We start from the raw sequence: 22,920 nt of genomic DNA, 5'->3' as shown, positions 1-22,920 counted from the left end.
CCACCAGCTCTGCTCTGGCGACCCCAGGGCATGAGCAGCAAGCCCGGCCTGTGCAGCATCATGGTGTTGGGTTGCTGCACCAGGCCCCCAGTGGGAGGGAGCAGCTAACCCCTCCTCTTGCCTAAATCCAGCCCAGGCCCACCCCTGGCTGAGCTCAGTAAATGGGCACCGCCTGGGTTCTGAACAGCAGTCTCTTTATTAGGGGAAAGGACACAGCTCCATGGAGTGCAGATGGTTCTTACAGAGGAAGCATGGGGCACAACGTGCTGAGCCAGGCGCCTTCCACCCCCACATCCAAAAGCAGGTGGCACAAGGCTACCCGGGCAGCAGGGAGGCCCACCAGGCGTGGCCATTCCCACGTTTCTGTCTCCACGTTCCTGCTTGTTTCCCTACCCCTCCCAGCTTCTGTTAAGGCGGCAGGGCTGAGAGACGCAGCGAGTGAGCCCCCATCCCGTAATCATAGGGCACTGGGCAGGCACCGTACGGTGAAAGCCTTAGTTTCTTTGTGGGAAGTAGCAGCATATGTCTAGCTCATTAGTGAGCGAGCACACCTGTGCCCCTGCTGGGCTGAGTTATAGGAGAAAAGGATGGCTGCCTATCCTGAAGTGACACCTGCCTTCAGCCAGGAAGACCAAACAGAACTGCAGGAGACAGAGGGAGCAGTATGCCACGGCAGGGACATGCTGAGAGATGCTCTAGCATATGGCAGGAGCAGCTGTGGTTGCTCGGAGGGGGACATGTTTCAAGGAACAGAAGCATCCAGTTCCCCTTCTTCCCACATCTTTGGAGACAAGGCCCAGCCTTCAACCAAACTATCAATTAGCACCAATCACAACGTAGCCTTGGGCATGGCCAGGGCAGTGAGACCAGCAATGTTCTTTAGCAGCCTCAGCCATAGCATCCCATCATGGCTTGGAGACTATCTAGGGGCCAGGCCAAGGTTACTGTTGGGAGCAGGGAATGGGGAGTCTCCCCAAAACTGCACTTTTAGGAAGGAGCATAGGTTTATCCAAGTGCGCCATTCACTTCTGTTCACGGATGCTGACTGCATCCGAGGCAGGGAAAAATCCCACTCAGGCACCTACTGGTGCAATACTCTGGTTTGACACTAAGACAACTGAGGCTAGCAAGAGGGACTGTGAATCAATATTAACACTGCTGCAGCATAATCTACTCTGAACCGTACTTAGACTGACTGTAAACCAGCTTGAGCTCTTGTGTATGTGGATGCAGGGTGCATTCAAATTGGATGAAGAGCAAGTGATGCGGCTTCCCCTCCTCCCCCCATGTATTTCTTTAGTGCAGACACTAGCTGGGGGTGGGGGATTTACAACTACAGAACAGCTCACGGCCTGCAGTGGCAGGAAGGAACACACAGATGGTTTTGAGCCCAGCTGTTTACCAGCAGTTGCTATTTTTATTAATGGTTGCTTAGCTCGTTATCAGACGAACACCCCAGGCAGTGAGTTCCCCAGGTTCTGTTGTACTGAAAGCTTACTGGCACCGTGTTCCTGTACTACATCAAAGGGTAAAGAGGAGTGCATTGGGCTTTCCCTCTAGCCCCCAGGCTTCCTGGTTCTGCTTACTCTTCTCCATACTATACTGGCTGAAATGGTTTCCCTTCTCTGTTCTTGCCCCCTTCCCTGGCCCTTCTCATCTGCTGCAGGCTGTCGCTGAAATGAAGGTGTCCTGCCCTGCATGCAGTGTTGAGGACGTGCCATTATTTCAGGCAATACCCTCATCTTCTCCCCCCCCACGCCCCCCGCCCATCCCCTTCTCCACACAGCTCACCGTCTGACAGTGCTGTGAGGAGGCAGCTCCATATGGCCCCGCCAAGGTGCTGAGCAAGGCCCAATGGGGGTGCTTTCAAATGTTGGCAGCAGAGCTTCCCCAGAGTTCGTTCTCCAAAGGCAGTCAGCCCTTGCCCTGCACGGGGCAGCACTGCCCTGCACCACAGCCGTTTCCAGCAGGAAGGAGACAAGAATTAGATAAAACAGTTGAGCCAGAAGCTACAAACTTGAGACAAGCTGGCCCCCCACTGCTCAGAGGTGCTGAGCACACAAGCTCCATGTGCAGTCAGGAGAAACTGGCGGGGGAGCAGAGAATTAAGCCCAGGGTGGCTCATGAACCCCAACACAAACATCCAAAATCAGTGGCCACTAAAGTTTTAGCCTCATCGCTGTAGTAGCTTCATAGCCTTCCTCTTCCCCCGTTGTGCTGAATTTACCTGACGTATAAAAAATATGAAAGGACACCTGCAATGAGACAGAAGAGACTGCAAAAGGGCAGAAGCACACCAACTGAGTCAGAAGCTCTAAGGGTCGGAGATCTAACAAACAATGCACAAGAAAGCCCCATGGTGACACGGTCGCCTTCTTCTAGGGCCTCTGGGCTTGGCCGCTGCAGAGGGCAGAGACTAGGCTAGCTCCACACAATCTCTGCTCTGGTTTGGGATAGAGGACTAACTGCGCCAATAGCCCAATCCAGTAAAAATCACACGTAAATAGCACCACTTCCATGTAATGCCTATAACGAAAGCTCCCCCCACCCCTTGCTGGAGGATAGATCATACTGACCCACAATTGAGAGAGGGGGGAAACTGAGCACCAGAAGGCAAAGCACAATCTAAAGTCACAGACCACCTGTGGCACAATCGAGACTAGAACCCAGGCGCTTGGACTCTGAGTTACCTGCACTCTCCCCTAGCTCACGCTCCCCCATGTTTCTGTTAGTTTGTTACCAAGAGCAAAACACATCAGTGGGGATGGCTGACGTTCCAGTCCCAGTGGGGTGCTCCTCCCCAGAGCTGGGCATTCCAGCTGCATGGGAGCCTTACTCTTGAAAGATTCCCCCCGCCCCATTCCCAAATATCCCTCCCCTCTCCCCCACACCCAATCTTGTCTGCTTGCCAAATGTCCCCACCCTTGGAAGGTGGGTGCTTTCCCCATGCCCCCATCCCCCTGCTGGAGATCCAGGCTTGCCAGAATCCTCTTCCACTCTCCCTGGGGAAAAGGGGCTCGTGGCTCTTCAGTGTGTCCCAGGGCCCGAGTCTGTTTGCTGCAGGCAAGGCCTGGCTGCCCCAGTTAGGTTTGCTTCATCTCCCACTCCTGCAATGTAAGGAAAAGAAAAAAGTTTTCGGGCGTGTTGGCATGAAGAAAGAATCAGGCCCAACAGCTACAGCTACTGAGCCCCATGCTGTAGACCCTCAGGAGCCAGCAGGGGTACGTCTACCCTGCAATTGAACCCCCGTAGCCAGCCCACAGCAGCTGACTCAGGCTCGCGGGACTGGGGCTGTACAATTGCTGTGTAGACGTTCGGGCTCAGGCTGGAGCCTGGGCTCTGGGACCCTGGGAGGGCAGAAAGGTCCCAGCGCCTAGGCTCCAGCCTGAGCCCAAAATGCCCACATGGCAGTTTTATAGCCCCGCAGCCTGAGCCCCACGAGCCCAATTCAGCGGATACGGGCCAGCCGTGGGCGTTCAATTGCAGCACAGACGTACCCTGGTGGGCCAGGGTACAGCTCTGAGTAGCTTCTTTAGCTTGTGAGAGACTGTGTGGAAATTGGAGATGGGGAAAGCCTGAGGAGGCCCGATCTAGCTCCGCCATTCAGGGACCAAGCCAGGCCAGCTCCCTGCGCTACTGCCTGCTACAGGGCTTTGGCCACTCTAGATTCCAGTCTTCAGTGACTGAGCCACCACCATTGCCCTGGAAGTCGGGTCATGAGTTGGCACTTCCATGAGCTCCGCCAGCGAGCCTGGTTCCTCTCAAGTCCCAAGGCTTCCCACCCCCTCAGCAGCCATAGGGCAGGCAGCTCTGCAGAACCTGGCAGAGCGACTGATGCATTAGAGCAGGAGTGGCCAGAATTTAACCAATGTACATTGCCAAAGAGCCACAGTAATACGTCAGCACCCCCCGCCCCCCGCCATCAGCTCCAGCGCCTCCCGCCCACCGGCAGCCCTGCCAATCAGCGCCTTTCCCTGCCCACCCCCGATCAGCTGTTTTGCGGCATGCAGGAGGCTCGGGGGCAGGGGGGAGCGAGGGCATGGCAGGCTCAGGGACGGGGATGGGAAGGGGTGGAGCGGGCGCAGGGCCTGTGGCAGAGCCAGGGGTTGAGAAGTGAGCACCCCCCGGCACACTGGAAAGTTGGCGCCTGTAGCTCCAGCCCCGGAGTCGGTGCCTATACAAGGAGCCGCATATTAACTTCTGAAGAGCCGCATGTGACTGCAGGGGTAGCCACAGGTTGGCCACCCCTGCAGTAGAGTGTGGTGTTGGGGGAAGCCAAGAATGGAAGGGGGAGAGGTGACCAGCTGATTCCCCGGCCTCAGGGTCTAGGGATGGTGCAGTGTCCAAACACCTGCTGGTGAGGCAGAGGAGGATGCTGCCGGGCAGGGAGAGCACAGCTGTACCTTGGCCTTCTGCAGCACTTTCCCCTTGTTGGCAGGGAGGATGGAGGGGCTCCTCTTCCTCATTTCTGCTGCACAGTTCACTGGGACCAAGTGCTCTGTGGGGTTCCCATTCGGCTTATTGCCAGTCTCCTGGGGGTGAGAATAACCCTTTAGAGACCCAGAAAGCAGTGACAGCAGGAGACAGGGAGACAGCTAGGGAACCCAGATTAAAGCACACTCCACAGCTTCCGAATGTGGCAAGGAACATTTACCATCCACTAATGGACTGCTGGGATAGGCTGAACATTGAAGGGCACCGGCAGAGCTGGTGGGAGCCCAGGACTGGAATAGCAGAGGGGTTGAGGGGTCACCACACAGCTGGAGAAAATCCTAGGACTGGAATGGCCAAATAGCAAGACAGCCGGGGGCTGCAGGGCAGGGCTGCCTCGAGTGGGATGGGGTGAGCATAGCAGAGGGGAGGTTGCGGGTCTCAGGACTGAGGTGCATTGGCCCTCCGCTTGTATCCCTATGTCTCCCACCTGAAGCAGGCACAAGCCAACAGAAAGAAAAAAAAAAAAAAAAGAGTCCCACCCTTCTGCATTAGTAGGAGCATTGCCAGCAATTTGACGGAAGTGATTATTCCCTTCTATTCGGCACTGGTGAGGCCACATCTGGAGTATCACATCCAGTTTTGGGCCCCCCCCACTACAGAAAGGATGTGGACAAAAATCGGAGAGAGAGTCCAGCGGAGGGCAACGAAAATGATTAGGGGGCTGGGACACATGACTTACGAGGAAAGGCGGAGGGAACTGGGCTTATTTATTCTGCGGAAGAGAAGAGTGCGGGGGGATTTGATAGCTGCTTTCAACTACCTGAAGGGGAGTTCCAAAGAGGATGGAGCTAGGCTGTTCTCAGTGGTGGCAGATGACAGAACAAGGAACAATGGTCTCAAGTTGCAGTGGGGGAGGTCTAGGTTGGATATTAGGAAAAACTATTTCACTAGGAGGGTGGTGAAGCACTGGAATGGGTTACTAGGGAGGTGGTGGAATCCCCATCCTTAAGAGGTTTTTAAGGCCTGGCTTGACAAAGCCCTGGCTGGGATGATTTAGTTGGGGATTGGTCCTGCTTTGAGCAGGGGGTTGGACTAGATGACCTCCTGAGGTCCCTTCCAACCCTGATATTCTATGAACCCTAGTCTTCTATGATTCTGCAGGGGAGCAGGAACCCTCTGGGAGACCAGGATTGTGGAAAGGAAGGCGACTTCGTACCCCATTTTCAGCTTTGCTGGTCATGATGAGCCCCAGAGCCGGCCCTCCTGCTAGCGACTGTTTCAGCCGGTCCTTCACCTCCGTCAGCTTGAGCTCCAGGTCCACGCGCTGCTTCTCCTTCCCTTTGCACTGCTCCTCCAGGGCCGCCACCCGCTCCTCCAGCTCCTTCAGCTTCCTCCCTGATTGAACGAGACAAGGAACAAGACCAATCAGGTCCCATCGGCTCAGCACAGAGCCGGGGAGAGAGAGAGTTTGTAGATTGAAGGAGACTCCAGAGCCCAAATTTACCACCCCCTCCAGTGAGTGTGGTTTGCAGGGGACAGCAGTGATGTGCCAGCAGCTAGGAGATCGCAGATCAGCTGTTCTGGTGAGGGCCTGTTTCTAGTGTCAGATACCTGTTAACCACGCTCTGCTGCAGCCTCACTCCTTTGCTAGGATTTGTTAGTACGGTAGAACCTCAGAGTTACGAGCACCAGAGTTACAAACTGACCCGTCAATCACACAGTCAGGCAGCAGCAGAGACGAAAACTCCCAGTACAGTACAGTACGGTGTTAAATGTAAACTAACAACAAGTAAAGGGAAAGCAGCATATTTCTTCTGCATAGTAAAGTTTCAAAGCTGTATGAAGTCAACGTTCAGTTGTAAACTTTTGAAATAACCAGGATGTTTTGTTCAGAGTTACGAACACCTCGGGAATGGAGGTTGTTCGTAACTCTGAGGTTCTCCTGTGTAGTACTAGTACGTTTCCTGCTCTAGCTTTTCAACCTTAGAAGCTGAAAAGGAAACAATACAATGACCTGCCTCTTTTACTGGAGGGGGACGCACCTGTTCGGCCACTAGGTGATGCTGTTAGGCACAGTTTGAGGTGGCCACAGCAGCAGGTGGTCAGATCCCCGCTGACTCAGCACGACAGCTGGGCCCCAATGTTCTGCCCAGCGGAGTGGAAAGCACTAGCCAGCCTGGCAGAGGGCTGAAGGCACCGCCCCGGCTCTGAAAGGGGTGCCAGGAACAAGGAGTACGAGGAACAAAGGAACACAGCAGCTCCAGCAGAGAGCTTTCTACTGTATCCATGCTGGTGCTGGGCCAGCAGGGAGCCAGCAGCACCAGGGCTGGGAAAGAAGATAGTACAGTCATGTGCAACCCCTATGGGGGAGCAGGGGTAGGAGTGGGAGTTTGCTGCTGAATAATAGTTGGCAACTACACTACTGGCTAGCAAAGAAGGGAGGTGGGCCTGTCTGCTCAGTTGGGAGGGGAGAGAGGAAGGGGCTTTCTCGGGTTCAGGGTGTGGCCAAGGAGATGACAGGACTGTCATGCTCATGAGAAGCCTGGAGGACCAGCAGGGAGCCTTACCGATGGATGGCCAGAGCTGGGACCAGAACAGGTCAGCAGCAGTAGGTCAGGCTAGGGGGCATTGGCAGAGCTGGATGGAGGAAACTTGCACCGTTTTGCTGGGTTCTATTCACCCTGACTCATTCCTGCTTTGCTGGGCATTAAAAATCCACCAGCCTCATTGCCGAGATGTTCTCTGGTCTAGCGACTGTTGCCATGATCCCCTATTGCGGGACTCAGGTCAGATCAGCCAGGGGGGTATTTCCTCTCCTTCCCGGGCCGCAGCAGGCTCCATACCTGTGCTGCTTTTCATGGCCTCCCGGAGCTCCCTCTTTTCCTTCCGCAGGGTCACCAGCTCATTCCGGATAGAAGCTCTCTCCTTCTCCAGCTTCTCTTTCTCCGTCAGGAACATCCTGGCATCCTCCTCGGCCCGGTTCTTCCCATACTTGTACTGGTTGGCATCTACAGAACAAGGACACAGCTGGTCAGGCAGGGAGTTTGCACACTGGCCTCTGCCTCGATCGAGGAGAGCGCAAATGCAGGCTCAGCGAGACGAGTTCAGGACTTGCAGCCTTGACGCCTCAGTTTCCATGATGGGAGTGTCACAGATGAGCCGGTCACTCCCAAGGCTCCACTAGGCCATGGTGGGGAGAAGGGGCTGCTTTTGGGAACAGGGGCATCACATCAGTCTTCCCAGGAGGCACAGGAGAACGCACTGAAGCCCATGCAGGATCAGCCTGAAACTGGCACCTCCTTCCCCACTGCCTGTGGAGGGGTCGCTTTTCGTTAGTGAATTCAGGGCAGGTGAAAGGTGCCAGAGGAGCAGCTGAGTCCCCACTCTGTCCTTAGCAGGGGCAGTTCACACTTCCCACTCACCACAGCAGGCCAACATACCAGAGTCCCAGCTGGTAAGGAGAAGCTGCAGGCCTCTCAGATCATGCTGCCAGTTACTCCAGTTCCTAAAGGACACGTGGCCACCTGTGACCATCACTAGCCCACATGGGACTAAGACCCCACCAGCTCATCTCATGGAACAGCCAGGGCTGGGAAGGGCTCCTGCCATTAGTGACCTGGGGCTCAATAGGAAATGGTGGCCAGAAATGGGAAGTCCCAATCCCTGAGCCAACTAGGCCCCTCCCATGTGGCTGAGGTTTGGTCCCAAAGCACGTCGGCCAGCAGGCGAATCTCAACCTACTTGATGCATGTCTCTTGACTTTGACTTGCGGGTCCACACGGCGTGACGACTCACTGCAGGACGAGGCATGGCGCTTCACCTGGGCCCCGGAGGGCCGCGGTGGCTCCTCTACCTGCATGGATGAATGCAATGAAAAACAGATCCCAGCAGAGACGCTGCATGGCATCACTACCAGGCAGGAGCAGAAATCCACACTCAGGGCAGGGTGGCTGCTGAGAAACGATGGACCCCAAGTGCCACTGAGGGGAAGGGGGCGCCTGTCTCCCCAGCATTCAGTTACTTGGGGGTTGCAAGAGGTTGGGTGGGAGAAGGACCATGGCCTTTCTGTGGGGAGTGTGAAAGGAAGCAAGCCACATTCGTACCTGCACCTTCTCGTAGGGGACGTCATCATACACCACCCGGGAGGAGTCAGCCTGGCTCTCGTGGGAGGCGCTGGCCCACCTGGGGAGGAAGGGACGGGAAGATAAGAGTGCGTCAGCCCCTTCCCACACAGGGGCAACATGCCATTCTTCTCTAGCTCCTTCCACCCAAAGATCTCAAAGCAAACTTTGCAAACTTTCACAAGTTAGCCCTGCCTCCCCTCCCCCATGCAGTCCCCAAACCACTGTGAGCCAAGTCCTGCTTCAGGGAAATGAAGCCAGTCAGGCACTGCCACCCCACCTGGCCACATCCATGTGCAGGTAAAAGCCTCTCCACCCCCAGCTTGCCCTTTGTACACCCCGCCCACCTCCTCTCAGAGGCAGGTGCCCCACACTTTTGGAAATGTGGTAGTAGATATCCCATTCCAGGGGCAAATGAGGCACAGAGATGCGGTGACTTGACCAAGTCCACTCAGCACAGCCAGAGCTGCCAGGTCCCAGTCCTGAGCGCCAGTCCCTAGACAGCTTTTAGAAGGCACACATGGCTCAGGGCCCCACAAATCATAACCCACCGCTGCTTTCCCCGCTGCATGTCCCTACCCCACAATGCTACTCATGCGGCAGGTGGTTTATTCTGGCTCTGAGGCTGCATTCAATGACTTGGGGCTTTGTTGCCACGAGGGTTTGAAGACACAAGATGCATCCATGGTGGAAGTGCTGGCTGGGATGGCCTCACAGGGAGTTTTGCTCTCCCAGGTCCAGGCAGAGAGGGAGTGGGCACCAGGTGAACCTCATGCCGGAGCTGGATCACACCCCCCCATCCACACCCCCCCATTGCCTTAACAAAAGCTCTGAAGCAATGGGAGGAGAGCCCCTTACAGATAGGAGTGTCGCACAGCAGTGACTATGTTGGCTATTGTCTCTACATCCACGTAATCATAGTGCAAGGCCTCCGGGGTTTTCTGGGAGCCAGTCTCAACCAGCAGGATGCCAAGCCAGCGGCCCAGATCTTCAGAGCAGTTTGCCTAGGGGGTGAGAAAGCCATCATCATGAGCATCTGGGCCCTGGATATGCATCTCCCCTTCACATCTCTCCAGGTAGATGACCCATATCCTTCAGATCATGGGCAGGGAGTTACAGCAATATTTCCCCTCACCCCCCAAAGCCTCCTTGCTTTGGGTCTCCCCACACCAGCCCAACCCATCCATGCCACACAAGAAAGCACAGGCCTCTGCTCATATGCAACACACGTGCTGAGACGCAGTACGTCTTCAACCCTGTGTAGTGAGGGGGTTCCCAGGGGAAATGGGAAGACGTTACCCTCCCTAGAGAATGAGGTTGCTCTCTCCACACGGTGCCAAGCTGGATTCCATCAGCCCAAGCACCTGCCAAGCTCCGCTCCTGTGTGGAGGAGCTATTGGGTTGAAGCTAAGAGTCAAATGAGTTCATTCACCTGCCGTGATTTGCCTGGTTCAACCAATCCAGCAGCTTCTCTGTGCGGATACTATCAGCATCTGGGCTGCCCCTATACAATCATTCAGACCCAAGTGAAATTACTTTGTATATTACATTCACTTGTCTGAAACACATTAACAGGGCGCCCCACGCATGCCTGCTTTAATCAATTATGGAATAAAAACTTCACATAGCCTAAGGGATCTTGCCAAAATAAAGATTAGATTTAAAAGACCCCAAATCCCTTGCTTGTGTAACGAGGTGCACCACAGATGATTAATGAAAGAATTTCAGAGGCTGCTCAGCATGGTTTATGTGATCGCCTGCATTCGGCTGGGCTCAGCAGTGAAAAAGGACTTCGCTTTTTGGTTCTAGTCAATTTCACTTGCCCAGGCCACGCACCAGCACACCTGGCTGAGTTTGGGGTCTCAAAGCACAGCCAGGGAAGGGGTAAGTTAAATTGTCCCTGGAGGTTTCCCATTAGACTCTATTCTGTGTCTCTGTTCAGTTCTCGGTTTCGTTAAACCCTTAAGGAAACAAACAGCCCAGGATTTGGACCCAAACTGCCCGTCCATACCTTCCAGAGGGAGGCAGGAAAAGCCTCCACAGCCTGCATGCCTCACTTGGAGCCGCTGAGAATGAAACACTCACCTCCAAGGCAGAGACCTCCTGCCCACTGCGAAGGATGCGGAAAGCAAGCGGGTGTTTAGGGCCCAGGCCTGGCACCACCTCGCAGCCACGCAGGACGATGGCATTCACGTGCGTCCGCAGGTCGGAGCGGTCCTTGTGGAAATAGAGCGTGTTGCCTTTCAAGCAACACCAACGCTCCTTCCAGCACTGGTTAACCAGGACATTCAGGTAACCTGCAGGGAGAGCCGGTTCCCCAAGGGAAGAGAGTCTCAGTGCATTTCAGCTGGACCTAATGAACCAACAAGCATGATGCTAAGGGGAAGGTGAAAAGCGAGAGCCAATAGGGGCAGTGTGGGAGCCTCCAAAATGTTGTCTTATCTCGCTGTACTTCTGTCAGAGGGTCTGTCTACACTGTAATTAGACACCCACGGCTGGCCTGTGCCAACGGATTCAGATTCATAGGGCTCGGGCTAAGGGGCTGTTTAATTGCAGTGTAGACGTTCAGGCTCAGGCTGCAGCTGGGACCTTCTCACCTCACAGGGTCCTAGAGCTGGGGCTCCAGCCCAAGCCCAAAACCTGTAGACACAATTAAACAGCCCTGCAACCCAAGCCCCAGAAGCCCAAGTCAGCTGGCACAGGCCAGCCATGGGTGTCTAACTGCAGTGTAGACAAACCCAGAGTCTGAAATGCTGCTCTGCGATATCCTACCAAGATACGTCCAGGCCTGTCAGTGAATCACTGCCCATCTCCCTACCTTTGGGTAGGCCTTGTTCCCCCACATTGTTCCGGCAGTGGAAGCACTCCACAAAGCACTGCACTGGGGCAGGACCCTCTCTCTGGGCACCAGGAGATCTGGCCCTTAAAACTGCAGAACTCAAAAATCAAAGGCCCAAGTGCGGCTTGGTCTTTAGTAAGTTCATACTCTGCAAAATCTCTGCCGAAGTCAACGGGATGTTTACCCAAGTAAGGACGTTAGGATTTGTCCACAGAAACTATAGATGCAGAAGCCCTATGCGGTCACTATGCTTATCCCCTCCCTTCTGGGGGCAGAATTCATGAGGTAAATGGTCCAGTGGTTAGGGCACTAGCCTGGGACTCAGGAGACCGTTTCCAGCTCCACAGCAGATAGTCTGTGTGATTGATCACTTGGTCTCTGTGCCTCAGTTCCCCATGGGATAACAGCACATCCCTATCTCCCAGGGATGTAGCAAGGATAGCTACATCCAAGATTGTGACGCACTTGGGTGTTATGGGAATGGGGGCCAGTATGAGTATCTCAGACAGACAGACAGACATGGAGCTTCATTTATTTTCTTTAGCAGCGTCTTATCTCAGAGGATGCTTATCTTTTGAGCAACTTACTAACTCAAAAAAACCAGGGTGGATGTGGCCCATTTCCAACAGTTGATAAGAAGGGGTGAATATCAATAGAGGGGGAAATTACTTTTTGTAGTAAAATGGGCCACATCCACCCTGATTGAATTGGCCTCATTAGCACTGACCCTCCACTTGGTAAGGCAACTCTCATCTTTTCATGTGCTGTATATTTATACCTGCCTACTGTATTTTCCACTCCATGCATCTGATGAAGTGGGTTTTAGCCCACAAAAGCTTATGCCCAAATAAATTTGTTAGTCTCTAAGGGGCCACAAGGACCCTAGTTTTTTTTTTGCTGATATAGACTACCACGGCTACCACTATGAAACCTGTTACTAACTCATAGAATCATAGGGCTCGAAAGCACCTTGGGAAGTCATGAAGTCCAGCCCCCTGCACAGAGGCAGGGTCACGTAAACCTCGATCATCCCTGACAGGTGTGTCCAACCTGTTCTTAAAAGCCTCCAATGATGGGGATTCCACAACCTCCCCTGGAAGTCTATTCCAGGGCTTAACTACCTTTACAGTTAGAAAGTTTTTCCTAATATGTAACCTAAATATTCCTTGCTGCAGATAAAACAATTACTTCTTGTCCTACCTTCAGTGGATATGAGGAGCAACCAATTCCCACCCTGTTTATAACAGCCGTTAACATATTTGGAGATTGTTATATCAGGTCCCTCCTTAGTCCTCTTTTCTCAAGACTAAACATGCTAGTATTTTTAATCTTTCCTCATAAAAGATTTAGAAAACCTGACCTATCATTTTTGTTATTCTCCTCTGGACTTTCTCCACTGTTAATAAACCCCAGAATAATTATAGCCTTTTTCGCAACTGCATTACATTGTCAACTCATTCAATTTGTGGTCCACTATGTGGTCCCAGATCTGCAGTACTACCATCTAGCCAGTTATTCCCCCTTTTGTAGCTGTGCATTTGATTTTTCCTTCCTAAGTGAAGTAGGTTGCACTTGTCTTTATTCAGTTTCATCTTGTTGATTTCAGACTAATTCTTCAATTTGTCAAGGTTGCCTTGAATTCTAATCCTGTCCTCCAAAGTGCTTGCAACCTCACCCAGCTTGGTGTTATCTACACATTTTATAAGCATACTCCCCACTCCATTATCCAGATCATTAATGAAAATATTGACTAGTACTAAACGCAGGACTGAGCCCTGTGGAACCCCACTAGATACACCCTCCCAGTTGGACAGCAAGCCACTGATAACTACTCTGACTAAGTGACAATTGTCTTTCAACCAGTTGTGCTCCCACCTTATAGAAATTTCAGTTAGACCACATTTCCCTAGTTTGCTTATTAGAATGTTGTGTGGACTGTGCCAAAAGCTTTACTCAATCAAGACATATCACATCTACTGCTTCTCCCCACATACTAAGCCAGTAACCCTGTCAAAGAAGGAAATTAAGTTAGTCTGGCATGATTTGTTCTTGACAAATCCATGCTGGCTATTCCTTATAACTCTCCTTTTCTCTAGGTGTTTACAAACTGATTGTTTAATACAGGGATCGGCAACCTTTGGCACACGGCCTGCCAAGGTAAGCCCCCGGCGGGCCGGGCCGGTTTGTTTACCTGCCACGTCCGCAGGTTTGGCCGATTGCAGCTCCCACTGGCCGCGGTTCACCGCTTCAGGCCAATGGAGGCTGCGGGAAGCGGCGGCCAGCACAACCCTTGGCCCGCGCGGCTTCCCGCAGCCCCTTTGGCCTGGAGCGGCAAACCACGACCAGTGGGAGTTGCGATCTGCCGAACCTGTGGATGTGGCAGTTAAACAAACCAGCCTGGTCCGCCAGGGGGCTTACCCTAGCAGGCCACGTGCCAAAGGTTGCCGATCCCTGTTTAATAACTTGCTCCAATTGTTTATGTAACTTGCAGGCTTTAGCTCTACTGCTCTAGCTTGGAAGAGAGAAAACCAAATCACCCTGTTCAAATGGCACTTAACATAACAGCTGTGTAGTCCCCAGCACCTTCACAGATGTGTACCCGGAGTGCTCTGCCCTGGGTGAAACAGTCTGGTCCTGCGATCATGGACTGGGGACACTGAGCTAGAAAAGGTGTGTGTGTCTGGGTGTATATACATAAGGGATGGAGGAGGTCAATCCCAGGCTACATGCTTGTAGCAGGAAATCCCCTTCCATGTCATGGCAGAGTCCCCGATGCTGTCACAGGGCTCGTGAGCGATGGGTGGAATTCAGAGGAAATAGTGAAATTCCCTGTGTCTTGGATAGCATCCCCATCCCTCTTCTGGGTGGTCTGGCCCGTGGGCAAGAGAAAGGCATTGTGGCACAATTTACACCTGGCACCAAGTCCCCTATGAACAACATCCACCTAGACCCAGGATACCCCCTTCTTGCTCCTATCTCCCCAGAGCCCTAGGTACGAACCACAGCAGGGGAGGTCTTCCTCGGTGGAGGATGTCTGCGTGTCCTCAGGGGACGGCTTCTTTTTGGAGAAGCTGATGATCCTGGTGATTTTCCTCCCTGCTGCCCGGCTCACTGAGCCCTTCAGTTCAGCCAAGCCGCTCTTCTTGCCTTTCCCTGGGAACAGGGAGGAGAGCTCAGCTCAGGAGTAAACGGCAAGTCTCCCCACCAAGGCTGGCCAAAGCGGAGAGGTCACTATGGTGCTGTCCTTCAGGCTGGGATTTGCAATGAGAGCAGGAAGGGGTTTCGGGTGTCAGACAGTGGCAGGGAGGGGAGAGCAGAGTGGGAAGAGATACACTGACTGGGAAAGAGCAGGACATCCCCACCCCCAGCAACTGTTGCACTTCAGAGGACTGGCGCATGGAGCCAGGGGCAGATTAGGCAGAGGATGTAAATATTCCTCCGTGTCAGGGGCTTTAGCAACTCCACCACATGCAGCAGGGCCGCATGGCGGTGTGGGGAAGCTGTGCCAGCAGGCGTGCCCCCTTCCTACCTCCCTGCAGCAGGCGGCTTATTGAGACAACTGCAGAGAGGTGATGAGGTGGGAGGATGCTTTCTGCAGTGGGGTGGACCCTCCCCTCCCCACAGCAGTGCCAGCTCATGGGCCCACAATGGTCAGAGCAGGGCTGGGGCTCTCACCGTGCTCCCTTCGGCTCATGGGGGTGCAGTTCTCTCCTGCTGCCACGCTGTCTGAGTCAGATGCCTGTTTGTCTTGTGATAACCTCTGCGGGGAGGAGGGCAGGCATCCATTTCAGTGCAGTTCCTCTCCCAATCCCTTCCTCCCGCTTGAGTCCCCATGGCTTTTAACCACTTCAATGCCGCACTGAGTGACCATCCCTGACCAGAGTTCTGCGAGTCTGGCAAAGGTCGGTGTCCAGCCTAGCTCCTGATAGCCCCACCCTAGGCAGGGGGAAGGAAAGGGCATATGCCCCACCCCCATCTCCATTCCAGGGCGGGCTGGGGAGGTGGTCTTGGCTCTGTCACCCATTGGAGAGGGTCCCCTTCTGCTATCATAGGGGGTGCCACAGAAGGGCCATGCAAACATTGGGAGCAAGGCTGATCTTGTAGAACCAAGAAACCCAGCCTTCAGCTGCCTGATTCCTGTGAGTTTAGTCACTGTTCCCTTCTGCTGTGTATCACTAACCCCCCAGGGGAGAGACAGAGAGCAGGACACCTTGTCAAGGTCCATCTTGCAATGTAGCACAGGGGATGTAGGGGCTTCAGTCCCACCTGTTCCTCCTCCATTGGCACTGCTCCCTTCCTTTATCACCTGTGGAGACAGACCACTCAGCACCGGCCTCTCAGGACCCATTGGGAGCAACTGAGCCCCGAGTCGTTACCCCAGTAACCACGGAGCTCTGACCACACAGCTTGACCCAACCACAACAAACTGCATTTTGCTGTAGCTGTTTATGAATTATCCCTTCCTGGAATGATTGATCCAGTTCCCTGCTGCCTTCCAGAGGGGACAAAGCAGAATGTGGCACCCTGCAAAGCTCCCTTTGGAGCAGGGTCTTCTTAAAACTCCCTCCACAAAGTCCTGTTTGAGATAATAAACGGTTTGGCCGTTAAAAAGGTTTAGGGGCATTTAACGAGGACTCAGACTACAGTCACAAAGGCCCCTTGGGTTCCAGCTAGCTGATCTGGGAGGCTTTGTCCATCTCCTACAGGGGTTCTGCCCAAGGTACTTATACAACCCCATCACCATAGATAGCGTCTGAGCACCTCACAATCTTATGTACTGATCCCCAGGAAGGCTGTAGCAGAGCAGGTAATTGAGCCTGCATCTCCTAAGCCCCAGACTAGGGCCTTGACCATCCTTCCTGTGAGGTTGTGGTGAACCTAGGCTCTCTGGGGAGATGGATGCAGCATGAGGACAGCCCACCCTACTTCAGCCTTCCCACGTCCCATCCCTGCCAGCCAGGGAAAGGAGAGGGGTGAGGAAAAGCTGCTACAGTCATAATGTGGGCAATAAGGGTGACCAGAACTTCTTGCTAATCTCCACACAGGTTCAGCCTGGGAGAAGTTCTCCCATCCCTCTCCCTCCCACACATGGCCCTTCACCAAAGCACACGCAGTAGCCAGGCTGGGTAGGGCAGATCTGACAGGAGCCCTGGAGTGCAGTGTAATGGGGCTTGGGGGGGCGGAAATGGGGCAGGCTGGCGTCCCAATCTCTCAGCGGTGAAATGCCCCACATCGGCAGATTTGGGGTGGGCAGGGGCTCATACTCCCCGGGGCAAGATGGTGCTATTTAAACACACTCCTGTTTCAGGCCTTTACACGTTGCCAGCTCAGAGGCAGATCTGGTGACTTCACCAAACAGCTTCCAAGCTACACAGCCTCCCACTGGCAGAACAAAGGCAGGAAAAAGGAGGGGGAGGGTAAACAAACAGCTCCCCTCTCCCTTTGCCCATGGGACTCCAGCCTATCACACAGGGAGCGGAAAGGGGCCAAGGCTCCCTGGGCCTGGTAGCTCGCCCCACAGCTGGTGTCCCAGTCTGGCAGGAATGATAAAAGAAGGGTGGAAAATCCCCTTCCCTTCAGAGATAAGGCAGCACTGGAAGCCAGGCCTTTCCCAGGAAGGCAGCTAACCTGCCTACCCACTTATGTCAGACAGGGATCACAGGAGCTAAGCCATGTACTGAGACAGCACCAGACCACGGAGGACGTTCCACCAGAAGAACAAAGGCTGGTCAAATGGGGAAAGGCTGGATTTTGTGGGGGGAGGAAGCCTGTGTGACCAGTGGTGTGGGCTAGGGAGAAAGGCATAAGCTGCAGTAAGAGGTACCTTAAGCCACTCCTCAGCCTGCTCTTTGCTCTGCACTGCCAGCACCAGGGCCTCGGCCCCTGGCAGAGAGAAACGCAGCTCATGCTTCTTGCGGCGCCCGTCCTTGGGCACATAGATGACGCTGCAGGCACTCAGGGGCACCTCCAGGTGTGGCTGCCGGTCCTTGGAGCTTTTGTAGCACTAAAAGAAGTGGAGACAATTGTTTCCCAGAGTCGAGGCCTGACTGCATCTCCTGCCAGGCGGTGGAGCGTGAGCATGCTAGCACAAAGGGGGAATATCCCTGCTGAAGCGCTGTCTGCCCTTACACAGGGCTTCATCTAGCGACCTCGTAGTAATTCACAGAGGTGGCACAGTATCATTAGCCTCATTTTACAGAGGAGGAAGCTACAGGGGAGTGAATCAGCCAAAGTCACAGAAGGGGCCAGGACCAGAACCCAGGAGTCCCTGCTCGTACCAGCAGACAACACTCCCTTCCCAGAACCAGGAACAGAACCTGATAGTCCTGTACCCTACCCTCTGGGCCACACGGTCTCCCAGCTAACTGACCTGCATGATGACTTTACTCATGACGTTTTGCATTAATTTTTCCAGTGACAAATATACAGGGTGAACCCATATGGCTTCTGGGTAGAGATCTGGACTGTGGGCCTCGTGGTATAAATGTTTCCAGGGGTGCTGTTATCCTGCACGGCAGGTATGGATTAGATATGCAACATTGCCATGAAAGGCAGTCTTGGCCCCACTCACATCCCCATGGAAGACACACCCTTTCATTTACTCAAACAATTCACTGAACATACATGGTTAGGCTACTTGAAAGCAGCAGCTTTGCCAATCCCTGCCTGTCCTTTGGTGCACTTGGCTCACTTGCACCCTATACACAGGAGGCTCCCCGTTTCTCCAGCCCAGGATCTCTCAGACTCTAGATCGCTCCAAAGATTTCCTGTATCCTGGGTCCCCCTGCACTCCAGAAGCTGAAGTCTCACCAGAAGTTTGTTGTCCTTGATGACCGTCAGCTGCTTGGCCCACTGCCCAAAGCGCTTCTTACGCAACAGGAAGGCACAAATCCTGCAGTCCTTCACCAAGTTCATAGAAGCTTCCTCTGATGGCCATTGGTGTGTCAGCCGCTGGCCCTTCCCATCCTCCTCCTCTTCATCGTATGACTCATAGGAGCTGCTCATCGCATCAGAGTCATTGTCTGGAAGGAAGCAGAGACCCTCCCAGTCACCCCAGGATGCTATTGACAACGGAGCTCCAATGCCCTGCACATGGAGTGGGACTTCAGCCTGGAGGATCACCTTCTCCTAGTAGTGTCTTGGGAGAGAAAGCCTTTGTGTGCGGGGAGGGGGCGGGGGGGAATGGAGGATCAAACTCTGGATCAGCAGCAGTTCAACACTAACTATTTCCATTTTCCTCCAGCTCCTATCCAAGTTGCACTAGCATTTCTCTTTATGAAATATGCAAAACATGGAGGGTTCTAAGTGACCTCTTACATGTGACAAACCTTCTCTTTAGATGGAGAGATGCTCTTGGAGAAAACCAATGGCTAGGACATGCAAGAGGCCTGACTGTTTCTGAGCAGCCTGTGTAAGAGCAGCGTACATGTCTGAATTGCTCAGGGATTACTGACCTTCGAGAGATACTCCAGGATGCAGCTCTTTACCCAGGCAGCTGAAGAGACTGGACAAGAAAAGTCCCACCTCTTGGGTTGTGCTAGAGCTTTTCTCAGGTTGCTTGCTGCTGTCTTTGTTTTCATTGCACTGGTACTTTAACTCAAGTCAAGGGCTCCCAGAGCAGCAGGTGGGTGCCTCTTATACATGCAGTTATAAACTGCCAGAAATAAATAGACCCTGGCTCTCTTCCTCGCTCTCTTTGCAACACCTAGAGCGATTCCTGCCTTGAAGGCCACAGAACTACCACTGATGGTTACCACAGGGCTGTGGTCCACGCAGACGCTTAGGTACTCTTTGGCTCTGTGTAGGATTCCCCACCCCCATCCATCAGGCTGATGGCTCATCCCCTTTGGCTCTTTCCCCCTGGTTAGGCACCTGTCTTGAAGAGTCTTTGCCCTGGTACCTACAGGAGTTTTTCTGCTCCCCATTCATCCTGGTAACAGGGTAGTTGCTGTCGGCGTCCTCATAGTAGCCATCCTCGATTGAGTTGGGGGGACTGGAGCTATCTGCAATGAGAGCAAAGGGGGTGAAATTTGTGATGGAGACCCCTGCATAGGGACTGGGATATTAACGGGGCACGTGCATGGCACAGACACTGGTGACAGGGCCCATCAGAAGGCTGCGCTGAAGCAAGTCATGCCACTGCTTGGAGCTCTCACAGTTGCCAACATGAGCTCCGCAGCAAGGCCAAGTGTAATGGATTAGACATGGGTGCAGTTATAGCTGGATAGAAGCACGAACTGGTGGCATAAGGGGAGGGACTTTGTCCACAGGCTAAGCTGAAAAAGCCTCAGCAGCAGAAAGCCTCCCTCCCTTCCTCTGCCAGCTCTCCAGGAGCCACCGGAAAGCTCCACCCACAGGAGGAAGGAGACCAGCTGCCAAGTGACCTGGTTTGGGAAAAGCACCCCGCTCCTTTCCTGACTTTCCTCCAAGGTCGCAGCCACTCCCGGGGAGGCTCAGCACTCACTCCCCCTTCACATACAGGGTCTGGGAGCGCTCTGTCCCCTTCCCCTCAGGCTGCTCTTCACACAGGAATGGAGCTCAGCAGCCAGGAGATGAGGGAGCGTTTGAGGGGCTGAATCCTACAGCTGAGAAGACCAAGCAAAACCTCCCACTTTGGGGAAACCTCTTGGTTTCTTCCTTCCCTTGGGGAGTGTTGGAGCCCCGGCCCAAGGGAGCTCCGGGCAGCTGCCCCATATCAGGCCCTGGACAGTACCTCCTTGGGAGCCCAGTAACATCACCCCCGAAGGGGCTGGCAGGTGTTGCTACTGGGTGGAAGATCCCCTTCACTCTCTCTGCACACAGCAGGAGCCAGGACTGGGGCTTTGTTCATTCCAAAAGCCTCAAAGAGACCAGGACTTGACGCAGATCAAAGCCAGCTCTCACTGAACCCTCTGCCCCTTAGCCACCCCCTCTCCCTGCCGTAAGCCATTAGGCCAGCTGTGGGAGGATTGTCTTGCCTCAAGATCTCAACGTTCCTGGTCACTCAGCCCTGACTGAGGCGTTTCTGGAGGGGTGGGTGCAAACAGCCCCTGGTACCACCACCACATGAGGATGGGAAGGCAGCAGGGACAGGAGTGCCATTGCCCCCACCCCAGGTCATTGCCTTCCCCAAGACAAGCCAGTGAGGGTCTGCCCCTTGTGGGACTCTGGCGAGGGCCCCCTGTTTTGATAGGCTGGCCTGGGAGCTGCAGAGCCACTGTACAGACATTCCAGGGGCCAGCCCGCTGGGTGTTCTCCAGTCCCCTCCCCACAGGTGCTTCCTGTTTACCAGGGTCGGACTCACTGCGGGAGGTGATGTATTCGGGGGCCTTGCCTGGGCCCAGAGGTAGGGCCTCCTCGTAGTAATCTTCAGGTGGGGGGGTTGTGGGAAGCGGTGGAGGAGGGTCCCTAGGAGCCTACAAAGGAGACAGAGAGAGACCAGTGTGAATTAGAGTGAAGGAGTGGGATGGGGCTGAGTTACAGGATGTCCAAGGGGCCATCAATAAGAGCTGTTCCCAAAACGGCAAGAGAAGGGTAACAAGTCTCCTCCCCATCCTCCTGGATCTGTGGGTGCCTCTCCCTGTCCAAGAGGTTATCAAACCCAGAGCCCAGCCCCTCCTCCTTTTGCTGTCTGCTTCCACCCATTCAGAGCAGGCAGGGACTGTGACTTGAGAAGCCCCAGCCCAGCCACCCAGATCCACTGCCACAGTCACGTTCCAATCCAATTGCTTCCAATTCTTGTCCTTTCACTACCACATGACTGTGACAGGGCCCAATGACCTGTGAGGATGGAGATTTTGGGGTTGCTGGACTCACATTTTTAGATGGATGGCTCCTTGTGAGCTCCAAGCCAATGCCCTCGCTGGTGTCCCCATCGTCCTCCTGCATATCCTGGAGATCCCGCAGGTCACAGTCTGGAGGGGGGTTGGAGAAGAGATGCTAAGCCAAGCTATGATGCCAGGGACAGGGCTCCCCAGACAGACCTTCAAGGAAGGCCTTTCTCTTCCTCAGTGCTACATACACTGACCACCCCTAGCCCACACCAGAATTAGCCTGTTGTCACAAGAATGTCATTTATAGTCCACTTTACACCACATCATCATCTTCCCAAGCGGAACAAGCTTTGGGGTTTCTATAGGTGAGTTCGTATTTGGGTGCCCCAAAGTGAGCTAGATATGGGGGGGGGAGGTGAAGGAACTGCCTAGACCACTGTGACGGCAATGGGGTCACACCCCGTTTTGGGCAGTGGATCTGGTTTTACTGGTGCTGTGAATGTTCCCACTACACCAAGGTTACATCCTGCTCTTTCCATCCCTGCCCTGGGAGTGGTCACCTGGGCAGCCAACAAAGAGGGGCTAGAGCCCTTGAGTAAAGGATGGGGCTTCACTCCCAGTGCTGAGGGTGTCAGCCCTCTGCCTGGGGTTGCGGGAGTTGAGCTCTCAGCCTTGTAGGCTGGAGCGAGAGCTAGAAAGTCACGGCAGTTCAGCTGCATAGCCAGCGAGGTGTGGAAGGGGGTCTCCAGACCAGTGATGAGCTGGCTGAGCTGTACGTACCAAACTCTTCAAAGAGGGACTCCACGAAGCTGGTGCTGTTCTGCAGGGCTGCTGTGTTGGCGTACATGTAGTCCAGAGCCTTCCCTGGGAAGGAGAAAAGACGTTATCGCTGTTGGGGAGGAGCAAAGTCAACTTCTGACTGCAGGGGCAGGGCAGGATGGCATGGCCAGCACAGAGATCTCTTTGGTGGACCCCACTCATCAAATGGGCACATGCCCAGCTCCCCAGGAGTTGTAACCCAAGAGACCACCGCAGCCATAGGGGCACCCAGTCCAGCTAATCAGACTGTGCATGCTCATGTGAGGCACCCCTCACGAGGGCACCTGGTTCCCAAGGACAGCAGCCCGAGGGAGGGGAGAGCAGAAGGGAGGTGGCTGGCGGAGGAAAGGGAGTGCACAGAATGACACAGAGCCAGGATAAGGAAGCAGAGGGGAAAAAATCTAAAACTCTCCATCCCACTGAAGATCATTTCAGAGGGTCCCACAGGGATAATTTTCACTCTGCCATGGGGAGGAGGCGGCCCTCCAGGTGTGAGGCCTGTTGGGATTTCTATGGAAAACCCCCCTCAGCAGAAACTGCCGGCAGGAAGGCCGGTGGGAATGAGCGTTTCCACAGGAAATGCAGAGCAATTCCAGCCCAGTCACAACAATTCCCTTCCCTGGGCTGGGTCTGTTTGCACAGGAGCTGCCGGTGTCAGCGCGCAGCGGCGTGCCAGGCGGCCTGACGTACACCTGCTGTGTAACTCGGGCGCCCGACAGCTGGGGAAAGGGGAAAAGAGGTCTCATGGGGGCCCTGCTGCGGCAGGGATCTGCCAGGGTTTGCCAAGGAGTAGCGCCAAAGGCCGACACGAGCAAGCGCTTCAGCCGAGGATACAGAGACTCGTCGCACCGAAATCAGAGAACTTTCCGTCCCAGAGCACCTACAGCTCCCATCGCACGGCAGGTGAAGCCGTAATAAATACAGAGAGCTCGTCGGTACCCAGAAGGCTTGAATA

The 22,920-nt window shown here is 54.2% G+C and overlaps 1 protein-coding gene across 4 annotated transcripts in view; it reads right to left on the bottom strand.

The window, feature by feature from the left end:
- Nucleotides 1-660: 660 nt before the first annotated feature.
- Nucleotides 661-22,920, bottom strand: part of AFAP1L1 (actin filament associated protein 1 like 1) — a 57,408-nt gene continuing 35,148 nt past the window's right edge. The window contains exons 3-19 of one of the 4 annotated variants that reach the window (XM_037907195.2): nucleotides 21,927-22,010; nucleotides 21,190-21,287; nucleotides 20,663-20,789; nucleotides 19,299-19,397; nucleotides 18,205-18,416; nucleotides 17,219-17,398; nucleotides 15,605-15,700; nucleotides 15,070-15,154; nucleotides 14,395-14,547; nucleotides 10,641-10,852; nucleotides 9,414-9,559; nucleotides 8,538-8,616; nucleotides 8,176-8,287; nucleotides 7,278-7,442; nucleotides 5,651-5,829; nucleotides 4,404-4,532; nucleotides 661-3,107 (exon numbers count right to left, since the gene is read on the bottom strand). In XM_037907195.2, the coding sequence (XP_037763123.1) occupies nucleotides 3,084-3,107; nucleotides 4,404-4,532; nucleotides 5,651-5,829; nucleotides 7,278-7,442; nucleotides 8,176-8,287; nucleotides 8,538-8,616; nucleotides 9,414-9,559; nucleotides 10,641-10,852; nucleotides 14,395-14,547; nucleotides 15,070-15,154; nucleotides 15,605-15,700; nucleotides 17,219-17,398; nucleotides 18,205-18,416; nucleotides 19,299-19,397; nucleotides 20,663-20,789; nucleotides 21,190-21,287; nucleotides 21,927-22,010 (2,180 nt within the window). In that variant the 3' untranslated portion in view covers nucleotides 661-3,083. The remainder of the gene's footprint in view (nucleotides 3,108-4,403; nucleotides 4,533-5,650; nucleotides 5,830-7,277; nucleotides 7,443-8,175; nucleotides 8,288-8,537; nucleotides 8,617-9,413; nucleotides 9,560-10,640; nucleotides 10,853-14,394; nucleotides 14,548-15,069; nucleotides 15,155-15,604; nucleotides 15,701-17,218; nucleotides 17,399-18,204; nucleotides 18,417-19,298; nucleotides 19,398-20,662; nucleotides 20,790-21,189; nucleotides 21,288-21,926; nucleotides 22,011-22,920) is intronic. The other 3 variants (XM_037907196.2, XM_037907197.2, XM_037907198.2) reach the window with 3 other exon arrangements.

The sequence above is a fragment of the Chelonia mydas genome, chromosome 8 (genome assembly GCF_015237465.2).
Source record: "Chelonia mydas isolate rCheMyd1 chromosome 8, rCheMyd1.pri.v2, whole genome shotgun sequence".
Lineage (NCBI taxonomy): Eukaryota > Metazoa > Chordata > Testudines > Cheloniidae > Chelonia > Chelonia mydas.
The sequence above is the reverse complement of the archived record's forward strand: the minus strand, read 5'-3'. Positions and strand labels throughout refer to the sequence as shown.